Source organism: Chrysochloris asiatica, unplaced genomic scaffold (genome assembly GCF_000296735.1).
Source record: "Chrysochloris asiatica unplaced genomic scaffold, ChrAsi1.0 scaffold00452, whole genome shotgun sequence".
NCBI lineage: Eukaryota > Metazoa > Chordata > Mammalia > Afrosoricida > Chrysochloridae > Chrysochloris > Chrysochloris asiatica.
The window spans coordinates 1,150,396-1,166,696 of NW_006408970.1; the positions used below are offsets into that span (position 1 = coordinate 1,150,396).

At 43.1% G+C, this 16,301-nt stretch overlaps 1 protein-coding gene across 1 annotated transcript in view; it reads right to left on the bottom strand.

Annotated features, from left to right (window-relative positions):
- Positions 1-16,301, bottom strand: part of LOC102816991 (Golgi apparatus membrane protein TVP23 homolog B-like) — a 22,845-nt gene that overhangs the window by 5,056 nt on the left and 1,488 nt on the right. The window contains exons 2-5 of the mRNA XM_006877273.1: positions 10,869-10,951; positions 8,811-8,955; positions 2,261-2,350; positions 963-1,094 (exon numbers count right to left, since the gene is read on the bottom strand). Coding sequence (XP_006877335.1) covers positions 963-1,094; positions 2,261-2,350; positions 8,811-8,955; positions 10,869-10,951 — 450 coding nt within the window. The remainder of the gene's footprint in view (positions 1-962; positions 1,095-2,260; positions 2,351-8,810; positions 8,956-10,868; positions 10,952-16,301) is intronic.

A 16,301-nucleotide genomic window follows, 5' to 3' on the forward strand; every position in this document is an offset into this window, starting at 1 on the left:
TGGCTGGTTGATGATGCATGGAGGGGATTGGAACCATGGCAATGAGATGATATACGATGGAATGAATGTAAAACTAAAGTTCTCTCATGTAAACTACCATATAATTCACAATAAAACATTAAAAAAAAAAGTAGAAAATATAAAAACACAAGGCCAAAACATGCCTGGTACTAATAAACATTTTAAGTAAGATAAGCTCATCTATTAGAAGAAAAAGACTCCGTTTCTATCTGATGGCAGGCTGTATTTTCCAAAACGGAAAGTAATCTCCTATTGCACAGGCCCTTCTAGAATCTTATTACTCCCTTGTTACTCCTTCCCGTTTGACTATTTTGACTAATAGGGTACAATTTTTCTGGAAGTGACACTATGACTTCAGAGACCAGGTTATAAAAGACTATTAAGACCATTCAACTGCTCTGTGAGCTGAAACACTTGCTTCTGGAGCCTGGAACCACTACGTCTTGGGGGGATTTGTTATGCAGCTATAGATAAGGGAAACTGATTACCACACGAAGTTTTCAAAAAAGGCCACTCTGTTAGTTCCAACCTAAATTAAACAGGATCATTTGGCATTTACTGAAGTTTGTCACAGACAATGACAGCCCACACTAATAGGACAATAATGTGACAAATATGAAAATCTATGTATATGGTTGTTGTTGTGCCCCATCAAGTCTGACCCACTGAAACCCCGTATAGGGTTTCCACGGAGTGACTGATGAGTCTGAGCCGGGTGGCTAGCAGCGCAGCACTGCTAGGCATGCATTGCCTGACAAAACCAGTGAAACGGGGTTTTGAACAAGACTTCTTCTCCAGGACTTAGATGGCAGTAGAGTTTGGGAACAGAACTTGGGAAATGTATGATGAGGTCCTAATATTAAAAGGCACAGATGGTTGATTATAACTGCCCATCAGTCATTTCAGTGGACTCTCCAAACGTTCTACCATGTAACACTCACCAACCACTTTATTCTGAAGGAGAAAAGAGCACTGAAGGCAAATATTACCCACAGCACTGGACACATAATGAGTCCTAACCAAAAAATCCTTGATTCAGCCTCTGAAACAGTTTTGCTTTCTTGAGGGGATGTCTGTAAAAGAACATAAAAGATACTGATCGGTAAAAAGTTTAACATTTTTAATGACAAACACCTTACTTAAAATTCCAGATACATTCACATAGACAACCCAAGTCCTAAGTTAGCAGTAACCACCAACACCCAGCCCCGCCCACAAAAAGAATCCACTCTACCACTACTAAAATTTTAAGAGGTGATTTTAAGCTGAAGAATTCTACATTTTTAGGGTAAAATGAACAGTTGATCCTGGCCCCAGACAGTAAAACAAAGCCTCTGATAGGCTTCAATTCTTTGTGCACAGATGTACTATTTATTCATAAGGGAGCTTTGGATAATACTCACTGGATAAGGACTAAGAAAATAAAGGTCAAAATTAGGACCAAGAGAAAGAAATGAGAGGTCAAGAGATTTAGGACAACCACCAAAATCACCTTCAAATACTAAGGAATTTTAAAAGGGTGGTGAGTTGTTTCCACAATATAAATATGGGTGTGTTGGACACAAGGCTACTTTCTGAGAAGTACTAACTGTAAAGTCCCCTCCAAGCAGAAGGTAAACAATTTAATTAATACAAGAGGGCTTCAAAGAGTTCATGGAAAAGTTCCAGTATCTTTTCATTCCATTTCTCCATGACCTTTTTGAAGCCACTTCACAGTCTCCAAATGTTTTGTCCTGGCTCCTAGACTACCTAGGAAGCATCCCAGATGGAACAACTGAAGGCACTCTCAGGCACTACAGAGCAGCAGGCGAAACAAGCAATGGTGGCCAAGAGGCCTGAAGCCACAGGCTGAACGAAATGACTGCTTTCAAACAATTCAGAGTTTCAATCCAGCTGCTATCCTTCTCTTCTCCTGACCATGGGAGGAAGCACACAGGACATTAGAAGAAGTTACCAGCTGAATAGAGGGGCACCCCAGCCGGAGACACCAGCCGATGCAACAGCACTCGGAGAACCACACTACATCAATTCGAGACCAGTGTCCTCTTCTCAGAGGATCCAGCCACAGATATGCCTGGTTTGCAGTCTGAACTAGACAGAAGTGTCTAGGTTTTAGAAGCTATCTGGTTTAGTGTTGACATGCCAAGTGATTTAATCTTGACTATTTCATCCGTAAAGATTCAAAGGACACGGTTCAAAAAAAAAAAAAAAGGGGAGGGGGGGTTCGGGGGAAGTTTACCTTCCTGGATTCAAATACCCAGTGGCTCTTTCCATCTTCATCGATATGATTCCACCAACGCAGGCCAACCAGTAGTCTACCTGTGACATTCTGGTGGAGAATAATAGACATACACTTATCTTAAAAGCAGTATTTAAATATGTAAGTGCAACATTTCACAGACAAACGAACACAATCTTCAGCCTTACCTCCATGATCTTCAATGAGCAAGAACCATTACCTATCAGGTCTGGCCAACAGATTCAATGAAATGGTCACAGCGGTGTGGAGGGGACAGTAAAGCAGTGAGTCCATCCATAAACTCTGCCCCTCTCTTCTCTCTGGGAATCTCTTGTTCATTTTACAATTCTTAGCTTTTTCCTAAGCCCCTTGCTTTTTTGACAACTATGACCTACATTTCCCCACATATCTGGACTGTAGCTACGTGTAACTGTGACTCTCTCAAAGTGGTTACAGACACTGTTTAGTACCTCAGGAGTGCCAAGCTCTTTTCTTGCTTACTGATTTAATAAATTACTTTGACAAATTCTTTAATGTGTCATTTATTCAGAAAATATTTACTGAGCATCTGCTATGTGCAGGCACCGTGTCAAGCACTGGTAATAAAATTTAACTAACTGACACCATCCATAACCTCATGAAGCATCAAGTGCTGGGTGGATGAGACACATTCAATCAGTGGACAAATACGCCATCACCAACTGCACCGCGTGCTGCGAGGGAACATTGCAAGTGCTTCAAAGGTGTAAGAAAATTTAAGATGGTATTGCATTATAGGATAAACACTGGACTGTTAACTGCAAGTTTGGCAGTTCAAACCCACTAGCCGCTCCTCTGAAACCCTATACAGGGTCATTATGAGTCAGAACGAACTTGATGGTACTTAACAACATGTATCAGAGAATGATTCCCTGAGAAATCTATATTTGGAATGAAATCTAAAAGATGAGAAGGAATAGATGATACTCATGTGGGGGTTTCCAATCTGGGGTTCACAAGTAGATTCAGGGAGTTTTGTGAACTTGGATAGGGGGAAAAAATTACAGTTATTTTCACTAATCTTTACCTGAAGTTTAGAGTTTTAACAGTACCTCTGTCTTTGTCAAGGAGCCCTGGTAGCACTGTAGGATAAACACTGGACTGCTAACTGCAAGGTTGGCAGTTCAAACCTACCAGCTGCTCCACAGGAGAAAGATGACGCTTTCTGCTCCCATAAAGATTTAGCCTCAGAAACGCTGTACAGGTTTACTCTGAGTCGACACCACCTTGATGGCAGTGGGTTTGTCGTTGTCACTGACAGAAACCCCTGATATTCTCCACACTGCAACAAATACACTTACTGTTGAGCCTCATCACTACTTTGAAAAGTTATCAGACCTCCCACAAAGTCGTGATATTTAATACAAAGTCGCGATATTTAATACAAAGTCGTGATATTTAATACAAAGTCGCGATATTTAATACAAAGTCGCGATATTTAATACACTAATAAAGGAACTGTTGTTGCTGTTGAAGTTGACGCTAGGTGCCACTGAGTTGGTTCCAACACACAGAGCAACCCAGTATAGGGTTTCTGAGGCTGTAAATCTTCACAGGAGCGGAAAGCCTCATCTTTCTGCTGTGGAGCAGTTGGTGGGTTCTAACTGCAGACCTTGTGTTTCACAGGCCAGTGCTTGAGTACAAATTATTATATCAGAAATTTATCTTCTAAAGTATTTTTATAATTAGATTACAATACAAGTTACTTCCTTTGTAATCGTGTGCATTTTCTTTTACGTATTTAAAAACACTGACTTCATGAGACACTGACAGGGGTTTTTAAATACATAAAAATACACGGCAGAATAAAGATTAGGAATCCCTATAACAAGGTCATGCAGGGGAAGACCATTCCGGGTAGATCAGTAGGCACAGAGCCCACTGTTCATGATACTTGAAAATTTACTAGATATGGGGCAAGAAGACAAATCATACATTTCTAATTTGCTCAAGTAGAAAAATAGTGATCCCAGGCCCTGAGAAAGAACATTCATGGAAGAGGAGCATTTTGGGAGGGGATGATAGATGACAAGTCTGGTTTCAGACAAGTTGGATTTTTAGGTGCCGATATATCCAAATGAAAACGTCATGGAGACAAATGGATTATGTCTAGATCACAAACTGTGAGGACAATTTTGGATGGAGGAAAAAAATCTGGGAGTCAACACTAAGCAATTGCAATAAGCACAGATGATGCCGTTTATTAGAAGGGGAACAAAGGAAGAGCCCCAAAGCCAGAAATGTATATGGTAATGTGGTATGTTGTTGTTGATAGTGAATGATTGAATGTCTTTTCTAGCCTTATGTTTGTAACTCCCACCAACGACTCCCGTCTTGCTGGGTTAGAGAAGCTACTGATAAGATGACACGATTCAGCTGTGGATGCTAACAGAGTTCACTGTAATTGTAAAAATCTGAAACTCTTAACATGGGTAAAAAATGAGCCATCTCCGAAGCAGGTACGGGATCTCACCACCATCAAAGAAGAGCCAAGAGTGGAACACATCTTTTGGACCCAGAGATCCTTACCACTGAATCTCCTGGATCCAGGGACAGAAAACTGTGACTCTGGAGTAGTCGCAAAGAGGCAGCAGCAGAACCAAAAGCCAAAGCAAGAGGGCGAGTAGTGAGCTTCCCAGCCCACCGTGCAAGTAAAGCTGAGTGACTATGGGCAGGAGGCTTGCCTGCAGAGCAAGGTGCCTCCAGGCATTTAATTGGGGGTGTGGCTAGGTTTACTGCCCCACAGAACCAGAGCCTAGAGTCTTCAGGGTGAGGCTTATGGTGGAGTGGTGTGTCCTGTGGGCATTTATCAGCAGCTCTAAAAGAGCTTTGTAACAGGGCTGAGCACAGAAAGGCCTGCCTGTGGGCACAGCTGAGGAGAGGTTGTCCTGACTGGACCAGCTGGACCCTGAACATTCTGACCCTAATTTATAACCTGTAAAGACGCCACAGCACTTAACAACAACAACAAGCTTCCCTAATAAACCCCAGAACTGTAAGGCATTTAAGTTCTATGTGGTCACTGCAACGAATTACTGAGCCCAGAAGAGAAGTCGAAAGTGCTGGAGGAGGGATGGTTTTGGTGCCACATTGTTTGCAGCTAGAAATGTTAGCATTTAAATGCTAAGAGCAGAGCTAGCAAAGGAGACCCAGAACAACCAGATGTTTGTCGATTTTCTATCACTTTCTACAAAAGTGCTCTTAGACTATTTATGTTCAAACTCCTCCATCTTCTAAGACTCTACTTTCTGTTTTAATCTTTATTAGTTTATGTTCCTAATTTCTTCATAAACTCTGCAGCTGTTTAGTCTATCATTTTCCCTCTTTCTTGTCTAACAAAAAAGCAGCATTGAATCTAATAGGAGAAAGCATTATATTTTAGGAAGGGGAAAAACTGGAAACAGGAATTCTGGGAGTGTGTAGCCATGGGAAAGAGGTATAACACAATATGTTGTCGTTGTTGAGTGCCGTTGAGTCGATTCAGGCCCATGGCAACCCTGTGTGGGATTTCCAAGGAGCAGCTGGTGAGCTTGAACTGCCGACCTTGCAGTTCAAACTGCTTTGCAGTCCGGCACATTAACCCACAGCGCCACACCAGGACTCCGACACAGTATGTAGGAGGAGGGAATCCCGGAGCCATGAGAATCTCTCAGGAGACAGCTCTGGAGGGAGGCGCCTAGTGAGCTCTTCTTTGGTAAGAAAGAGATGATAAAACAAGCTTCACTGGTCACCGACGATCAAATACAGCAGTTCAAATGACAGAAACAATGCTCTTCCTTTTCCTTTCTTTTAATGTGTCACCTGGTATGGTGCTGTAGGATAAGCACTGGACTGCTAACAGCAGAGTTGGCAGTTCAAACCCATTGGCTACTCCTTGGAAACCATTTATAGTAGGAGTGGGAACCTGTTTTCTGCCAAAATTTATAACGTCATTCACAGGCCATACAAATTTATTCAACTTAAAGATTAAAGATTATCTGATCAAACATTTAATTAACTCCCCCCATCCCTCCCCATGGTGTGGTGCTACAGAATAGTGTGCTGAACTGCAAAGTCAGTTTGACCTGCAAGGTTGGCGGTTCAAATCCACCAGTCGCTCCTCGGAAACAAGGTCGCTATGGGTCGGAACCAACTTGACAGCACTCACAACACCACCACGATGGCCGGAACTGCGGTTGCCTTGGCAGGGCCTGAGGGCTGGACATTCCCCACCCCTGCTGGACAGGGTTGCTATAAGTCAGAACCACTGTAAGGCACATTTCAGAAGTCTGATGGTAGTGTTGGTACTGTTACTAGTGACTCACTCAATTCTGACGCACTGGTGGTGTTGTTAAGACAGTTCCAGCTCATTATCTTTTGTCATGTTGTTTGCTGTTAAGTGCCCTGATGGAGTCAGTTCTGCATAGCAACCTTATATAGGGTCCCCTGGGGGCAGAAAGCCTCCTCTTCCGCCCTCTCCAACGTGAGCCCTTTCGGTTCCCAATCCAGTGATTACCCGATGGAGCGAGCCCTGCTCATTGTCTTTAAGGCATATTTACAAACTAAAGATATTTATATGGTTGTTTTTTTTAAACTTTCCAAGTGGTTGCATAATGTTTTATGTCATTTTTTAATTGTTGTTCAGTGCCATCAAGTCAAATCCAACCCATAGTGACTCTGTATAGGGTTTCTGAGGGGCAGCTGGTGAACTTGAACTGCCGACCTTGCAATTCAAAGCAACCCAGCAGTCCAGCGCATTAATCCACAGTACTACACCAAGACTCCTTCATTTATGACAGCTGTTAAGAATTAAAGCATCTACAAACAGATAGGCCGATGGGTATGTTATGGTTAAGTGCCATCAAGCTGGTTCAGACTCATAGCAACCCAGTATAGGGTTTCCAAGGAGCAGCCCAGTTTGAACCACCAACATTGCAGTTCAAACTGACCTTGTGGTCCAGTGCTTACACTACAGCATCATCACATTAGTACACTTACAATATCTTAGTGGTCTTGGGATCAGTATTAAGAAAAAGAACAAACAGTTGCCAGTGAGTGAATTCTGACTTATACCAACCCCCGTGTAACAGAGTAGAACCTCCATAGGGTTTCAGTGGCTGGTTTTAGGAGGCGGATCGCCAGGCCTTTATGCCAAGGCACCTTTATGTGCGCTCAAACCAACAACCTTTCATTTAAAAGCTGAGCACTTAACAATTTGCACCACCCAGGGACACTAGAGGAGTTCTGGTGTGGCGTTGTGGGTTAATGCACCAGACTGCAAAGACCTTTGAACTGCAAGGTCAGTGGTTCAAGCTCACCAGTCATTCCTAGGAAACCCTGTACAGGGTGGCTATGGGTCGGAACTGACTCGATGGCACTTAACAACAAAAGGGACACTAGAATCGGTATATATGTCTCTGAAATTCCAAAACTCATCTTTATGCATTAAGGGATTTTGTTTAGCTTTAAACTCCACCATCTCAAGCATTTTACTATGAAAACTCTCAAACACACAGAAAAGTTACACTTTATAGCGAGCATTCATATACTCATCACCTGGGTTGTATACTTAATATTTAGCACCAGAGCTCCATAGGGTAATCTATCCCTCCCTAACTATCAGTCAGTGCCCGTAGAGCAGGGTTTCTCAGTCTGAGTACTGGTGACATTTGGGCTGGATAATCCTGTGTGGTGGGGACTCTTCTACATGGTAGGGTGGCAGTAACATCCCTGGTCTCTACCCACTAAAAGTCAGTAGCATCCACCTCCCCGCAGTGATGACAAATGTCTTCAGACAATGGCAAATGTTCCCTACCCTAAACCACCCTTCAGGAGCCTTTGCAAATGGTAGGCACTTCGATGTTTGTGAACAAGCTGTGGTGGTGGTTATGTGCTGTGGAGTCGGTTCTGACCCATAGCGACCCTGCATAGGGTTTCCGAGGCTGTAAATCTTTACAGGAGTAGAAAGCCTCATCTTTCTTCCATGGAACGGCTGGTAGTTTCGAAATGCTGACCTTGAGGTTAGCAGCCCATTCGTAATCACTATGCTACCAGAACAAGCTATACTGGGGTATTATCTTGATATTATACAGCCCACATTTATGTGGATGGTGAAGTTTAAAGCTAAAGTAAACTTGAAGTACAACCACTGGTTTGAATGAAAAGCAGGATGTAGGGTCTGTGGCTGCTAGTCCCATGTCTGTTTGTCTAAAGCTGGTAGAGATGGATGTATGGCACAGACGACTCACTAGTATAAGAACCCATGTGCAATCTAGCACTGTGTTGTTGTTAAGTGCCATCAGTCGGTTCTGACTCAATCAACCTCATATAGGGTTTCTGAGGAGCGGCTAGTGGATTTGAACCGCTGACCCTGAGGTTAGCTGTTCAGTGCTTATCCTAAGCATCACGCTAGGACCCAACATTGTAACACAGATGAGACCTGAGGTAACAATTGGATCAATTACCACTAATCCAAAATACTTGTGTCATTTTTTTTTTTCATAAATATGTGATTTTATAAAAACAAGCTTACCTTCACTGCCCAGAAGTCACATGACAACAACAAGATAATCGTCACCATACAGGCAATAAAGCTGCTGCTGAAAAGCTCACAGAGAAGATACACTACAATTGCACTGACGCGGAAGAATAAATGGAAAAATGATGCCACTGGGTGTCTGAAAACCAAACATGAGAAATGCGATTACATTTCACCACGGGTACTAAGGTAAGCATTGCTTAAGTCCTTCTGGACACTTGCTAATGCACACATACATATATGTCTGGGGTCTGCTGAAGATTTTTTGTTTTTCATTTCTCCCAAAGGCACTTAACAGTCAACAATAATGGGTTTAAAGACCTCAAAGCCAGACTCCTACCGCATCGGCCTACCAGTGGGACACAGGTACGTGAGGCAGAGGACATCATCTAGTGGGCGTTTTCTGGCGGGCAGGTGGTAGTGGCAGGGGCTAAGGGCCCGGGCTCAGTGCATTCTGCCCTCCGCCCTCCACCCTCCGCCTCCCAGCTCACTTCTCCTTCCACTCCTGCTTCTGACCCACCTCTCAGATGCTGCAGCTCCCACCCTGCCTGGGCTGCTCCTCATGATCAGGTGGTAGGTCAGCAGCCATGGCTCGGTGCATTCCGCCTTCCACCTCCCAGCTCACATCTCCTTCCACTCCTGCCTCTGCCTGACACCTCAGCTGCTGCTGCTCCCACCTTGCCCATTCGTCCCGCAGCCAGCAGCCCCAGCAAGATGACTACAGGTGGACTCCCATAAAGTTCTAATATGGCATTTGCACAATGTCCAAATCACATAGCATCCTAGGTCACAGCACACATCATGGACACTAAGCAACAAATACCTGGGAATGAAAAATGTAGCTAGGCCAGAGTTTTGTTAAAATAAATGACTTGAGGAAAAAGCAGACTCTTGGACTAGGTCACAGAATACACTCCTAACACTTCAATGGAATATAAGCGTTCACAAAATATTGAAGAAAAACTTTACCAAACACATATTAGTAAGGAAGCTATAGTCAGGATCTGAACCCTTTCTCACATGCCCAGCAATTATGCCACAGAACTAAGTCCTCGGAAACCATAAAGTCACCACCGGCAGAGCACAGAGTTGGGTTGCTTTATAAAAAGCATTTTGAGATACTATTCACATGCCACACAATCCATCCACTTAAATTGATAATTCAGTGGTTTTCATCAGCATGTTCGCAGGATGATGGAACCATCACCTCAATTAACTGGAGAATATTTTCATCACCCCAATGATGAAAAGAAACCCTGGGTTTAAAGAAAAAAAAATTAAAGAAATCCTATACCTATCCAAGTTACTCCCCATGTCCCCCCAGTCAACACCCCAATATTACCTAAGGCTGGGGAAGTTCCTGATGGGGTAACAGGTCCAGTCCTAAGTAATACTGCCTCTATAGATGTCTCTCTACTGGACATCTCCTAGAAACGGGACCATTATGTGGCCTTGTGTGAGCGGTGCCTTTTACTTAGCACAGTTGTTGCCAACGTTCAAAGGATTTTATTTCATGAAATTATTTTCTTTAGAGAGGACTAGAGTCGGAATAGAAAGAAGCATCTGGTATGTTTGGCTCGAAGTTTTCATGTCAGTTTATATAAATGATGCAATTCTGAAATTTGTACAATAAAATCAAAATGTAATATACTTACAAAAATTACAGAAATGATGTTAATATCCTTGGTAAATAGTAGTTAGCATAGACTTAGATACATCGTAGGCATTCAAATAGGATTTGCTGATTTGAAAAATTGGTACTAAGCCAATTTCAATATTCCAGATATAAAAATCAAAAATGACTTGAAGTTGATACTATTTCAATTCCTGGCAACCCCATGGGTTTAGGAGTAGCCCTGTGCTTCCTGTGGCTTACATACACCCAAGGAGAATCTGAAATGTCATCTGTATTTCAGACTAACAATCAATTAGTGATGCACAATATTCACAAGTACACTGTAAGCAATCTGCCTTGAACTCTATCATCTGTCTATAGACAAAACAACATTACAGCATAACAAAACAAACATCTTTTAGAACTCATGTGTGTACCTGATTCTGGACTTTTTTGATCTATTAGTTGTCTCCTCCTCTGCATCAAACAGCGAAACATCTTCAGTGTCATCATTACTGTCCTAAAAAGAAAATTAAATATCCATGAAGCAAAATGAAATTCAACCTTTCCATGTCAGCTAGCTGCACAGCAGCACGCTAGTCAAATGGAAGGAAGACTGAGATGTGGTCACAGGCATTAGGGTTTCAGAACCTAGGAAAGAACATCATGTGCAGTGGTCTTCCCAGTCCAGCACAATCCCCACAGGGTAACTGGAGTGTCTGCTCTCTGCATCCCCAACCCTGAAGGGCTAATTCAAAGAGAAAAGCACTCAGGGAAGTAGTCGATGCTCCTGCAAACGGACATCCATTCCCACTGCCACCTCTCAAGTCATAGAGAACGCTGAGGCCACCGTTGCTCCCATGACCCCATCTCACAACTTCTTCTTCCCTGTCAAGGCCAAACCACCTATTTGTGCTTGAGATTCCTTCTCTTCCTGCCTCCTCATGGGCTTGTTCCATCCGTTTTCCTTTTACTTACTCTTTGTATTTTCCTGTCTTCCTACTGGACCTTTCAAATTAGCAGACAAGCATCTTTGAGTGTCACTTGCTGGTCAAAAAATACAAGGGGACTTCAAACACTCCATGGAAAAATGGAAAAGATAACGGAATCTTTCCACAAAAGTGTTGAAATTCCTTCGTATATTTAGAAGCTTTGAGCCTATGTCTCCTTTCTGGCTACCAGCCCATAGCATGCCTCCCTTTCCCCGGCAGGCGTCTAAGAGTGGGCCACTCCTCAATTCACTACAGCTCACCTTCAGCTTCAAACACAACAGTGGAATGGCCCCTTCTAACTTTCTGACCCACACACTACAAGTAAGTGGAGTCCAACTCAAAGTCACCCATTGTCATTATTGTTGTTAAGTGCCATTGAGTCAGTTCCAACTCTAGCGACCCTGCATAGGGCTTCCGAGGAGTGGCTGGTGGATTTAAACCACCAATCTTGAGGCTGGCAGTTCAGTGCTTATCCTACAGCACCACACCAGGATTCCTAGTGACCCTATAGAGTACAATACATCTGCTCCCTAGGGTTTCCAAGACTACAAATCTTTACCAAGGCAGCTAGTCTCATCTTGAGGAGTGGCTGATGGGTTTGAATTGCTGACCGTGCAGCCTAACACACTGGACCACCAAGGTTCCTTCTGATTTTATTGTTGTTGTTGTTGTTAAGTACCGTGGAGTCAGTTCTGACATAGTGACCCTGCACAGGGTTTCCGGGGCTGCAAATCTTTATTGGAGCAGAAAGCCTGTAGTTGCAAACTGCTGACCTTGAGGTTAGCAGCCCGATTCGTATCCCCTACACTCCCATGGACCAGCTTCCTTGCCTTTTATCTCTGCTCTCAGCCCTCTTGCACCCTCCCTCTCCTCCATCCATGTGGTCTCAACATGGAAATCAAAGTCAGTCACCAGCTCAATGTTTTCACTGGCTCCCCTACACGTATACGGTGAACTTTAACTTCACAAACCACCTGTGAGATTTCATAACTTGGTATGTTTCAGCTCAATTGTTACTCTGAAAACACTCTTTCCTATCTTTCTTTCAGGTGTTATCTATACCCAGAGAGCTCTTCCTTTCTCTATCTCCCACCTAGCTCACCAAAGAAAACACAAAACCATTCTGCAAATTTCAGCTCAAACACTGAACGGGTTAAGAAACTGGCCCTGAAACCCACAGGCACATTTTTCTCATGTTCCCACAATACTCACACAAAGTATTTCAGGATATTTCCAATGCAAGTCTTATTCCCTCTACTCTGTTCTAGACTCTAAAATTATTGGAGGGAAAGTCTATCTTTGTTATGTAGTAAGTCCAAACAAAGCAACTGGCCAAGGAGTATAATACTTATTCAAAAGCATGAAATAAACAGAGACAATTACCTACAATATGAGGGGGCTCCAAAAAGTTATGGGAAAATTCCCTTATCTTTTAATTCCATTTTTCTATAAACTTTTTGAAGACCCCACCCAGTACAGTGCCAATTACAATCAGTGCCTGGAGAAATCGGAGCAAATGGAAGCACAGAGGAAGAAAAGAATTGTTAGAGCAAGGTCTACTGCCCATTCTAGTCCCCTGACTCAAAACTAAAAGCAAACAAAACTCACTACCCATGAAGTTATCTCTGACTCAGAAGGGTTTCCAAGGCTGTAAATCTTTACAGAAGCAGAAAGCCTCATCTCTTTCTTGCAAAGAGCCTGATGGGTTAGCAGTTCAATGCTTACTCTACTCAATAGGTATATTTCTTAAAGTACAGGAAGCATGTATAAAGCATGACCAAGTGGCCCACAAAATACGTGAAAAAGAGCTGGGATCGGAGCTAAGACTCAATTAGCTAAGATAAAATGGATTTAGACCTACAAGACTAATGGTTCTCAGTGTTATATACACTGGAACCAGCCGGGGTGCTTAAAAAGCCAACCTGATGCCAAACAACAAAATACTGATGCAGAAGTCCCACCCCCAGAGGCTCTGATAGAATTGATCTGGGGTGAGGCCTGGGCATCTGGATTTTTTATAGTTTCCCAAGTATGCAGCCATGGCTGAGAACCACTGAATAAAAACCTGTGGTCTTCCATTCTCGACCTCAACAGTTCAATCTCCACCCAGCGGCACATTTTTACATTCGATCCTATCATTCTTCTACTTAAAATCCCCAGTACTCTGACTGAGGAGCTCTGGTAGCGTAGTGGTTACAAGTCGGGCTGCCAACCTCAAGGTCAGCAGTTCGAAACTGTCACCAGTTCAAAGATGAGACATTCTGCTCCCATAAAGATTTACAGCCTCGGAAACCCTGTGCAGCATCACTGAGTCGGAGGCGACTCCATGGTACTTAACAACAACACTCTTGAGAAGCAGGCTCCTCATGACCTGTCATGATCTGATTCACTCCCACCTCCAGGACCTTATCTCAGTCACTTCCCCTTTATAAACTAAGCTCCAGCCAGACTCACTCATCTATGCCAAGAAATTTGGAAGACAGCTGATCGGAACAGATCCGTATTTGTGCCCATTCCAAAGAGAAGTGACCCAAAGGAATGTGGAAATCATCGGGCGATATCATTAATATCACGTGCAAGCAAAATTTTGCTAAAGGTAATTTTAAAACGACTGCAGCAGTACATGGACAGGGAACTGCCAGAGGTTCAAGCCAGATTTAGAAGAGGACGTGGAACGCTGGCGTCAGATGGCTCTTGGATGAAAGCAGAGAATACCAGAAAGATGTTTACCTGTGCTTTATTGACTATGAAAAGGCTTTCATCTGTGTGGATCATGACAATCTATGGACAACATTGTGGAGAATGAGTATTCCTGAACCCTTAACTGTGCCCTCGAGGAACCTGTACATGGACCAAGAGGCAGTTCGAACAGAGCAAGGAACACGGAATGGCTTAAAATTAGGGAAGGTGTGTGCCAGGGTTGCATTCTTTCACCATACTTACTCTGTACACTGAGCAAATAATTCAAGAAACTGGATTATATGAAAAACATGGCAACAGGATTGGAGGAAGACTCTAACAACCTGTGATATGTAGATGATAACAACCTTGCTTGCTGAAAGTGAAGAGGACTTAAAATACTTCTTGATTTAAGATCAAAGACCACAGCTTTCAGGTATGGGATATAGCTCAATGTCAATAAAACAAAAATCCTCAGTGGGCCAATAAATAATATCAAGAAAAATGGAGAAAAGATTGAAGCAAAGACTTCATTTTGCTCAGATCAACCATCAACACTCATGGAAGCAGCAGTCAAATCTGCTGCACAAGACCTCTTTAAAGTGTTCAAGAGCAAAGGTGTCAGTTTAAAGACTAAGGAGCACCTTACCAAAGCAATGGTATTTCAGTGAATTAAGAGGACTGTGTAAGAATTGATAGCATAGTGGTTACGAATTAGGCTGCTAACCTCAGGGTCAGCAGTTCGAAACTACCAGCCGCTCCATGGGAGAAAGATGAGGTTTTCTGCTCCATAAAGAGTTACAGCCTCAGAAACCCTGTGCAGGGTCGCTATGGGTCAGAACCGACTCCACAGCACAGAACAACAACATAAGAATTGATGCATTTGAGTTATGGTATTGGAGGAGAATATTAAAAGTACCATGGACTGCCAAAAGACCAAACAAATCAGTAATCAATTAAGTACAGCCAGAAGGCTTAGAAGCCAGGATAGTGAGACGGCCCCTCTCATACTTTAGATATATTATCAGGAGGGACCAGTTTCTGGCGAAGGGTATCATGTGAAAAAGAGGAAGACTTCCAATGAGACGGATTGGCACAGTGGCATCAACATTGGGTTCAAATGTAGCAAGGACTGTGAACTTGGCGCGGGAATGGGCAGTGTTTCACTCTGTTGTGCAAAAGGTTACTATGAGTCTGTGCAGACTTAATGGCAAAAACCACCACCAACAGACTAAGTTCCTTAGCAAGTCAAACATGTGTCCCACTGTTTGAACGCACATAATCCATTCTACCTAGAAGCTTATCTTTTATCCTCATCTATGGGCAGTTCAAACCCTTGCAAAAGCTATGTTGTTGTAAAGTGCCGTGGAGTCGGTTCTGACCCATAGCGACCCTGAACAGGGTTTCCGAGGCTGTAAATCTTTACGGGAGCAGAAAGCCTCATCTTTCTCCCATGGAACCGCTGGTAGTTTCGAACTGCTGACCTTGTGGTTTGCAGCCCGATTCATAACCTACGCTAAAAAGCTATACAGGGTCACAATTAGTCGGAACCTACTGGACAGCACTTATTAGCAAACACAACAGGAATCCTGGTGTGGTGTTGTAGAATAAGCACTGGACTGCAGAACCACAAGGTTGGCAGTTCAAACCTACCAGCCACTCCTTGGACACAGTAAACAGAGTCACTGTGAGACAGAACCAACTTGGCGGCACTTAACAACAACAACATGAAAGACTAGCTATTTTCATTTATTCAGTAAGTAAGAAGTGCCTACTCTACCAGGTACTGTTGTCAATGGGTAGTCAGAAATAAAACACAAACAGATCTGGGTCCATGAAGCTACATTTACAGAGATGGGGAAAACTGTGGGCCCAACAGATTAGGGAGGAAAATCAGGAATTTGGTTTTAGACATGGAAATTCAAGATGCTAGTAAAAGCACTTCTTTCATAAAATGTTTGGGGACAAGGCAGGCAAGAGCAGGGTTGGCAGAGGAAAGATGAAGGTAGCAGGAGACAGGAAGGAGAGCACTGTTAAAAGAAATAAGAGATAAATAATGTTGGTTCTGTGGGATAATGAACAGGACAGCAAGGTTGCTTTGAACTGCTATGTTGGCAGTTCAAACTCACCAGCCACTCCTCAGAAACCCCATACAGCATCGCTATGAATCGGAAGGAGCTCTGGTAGCGTAGTGGTTAC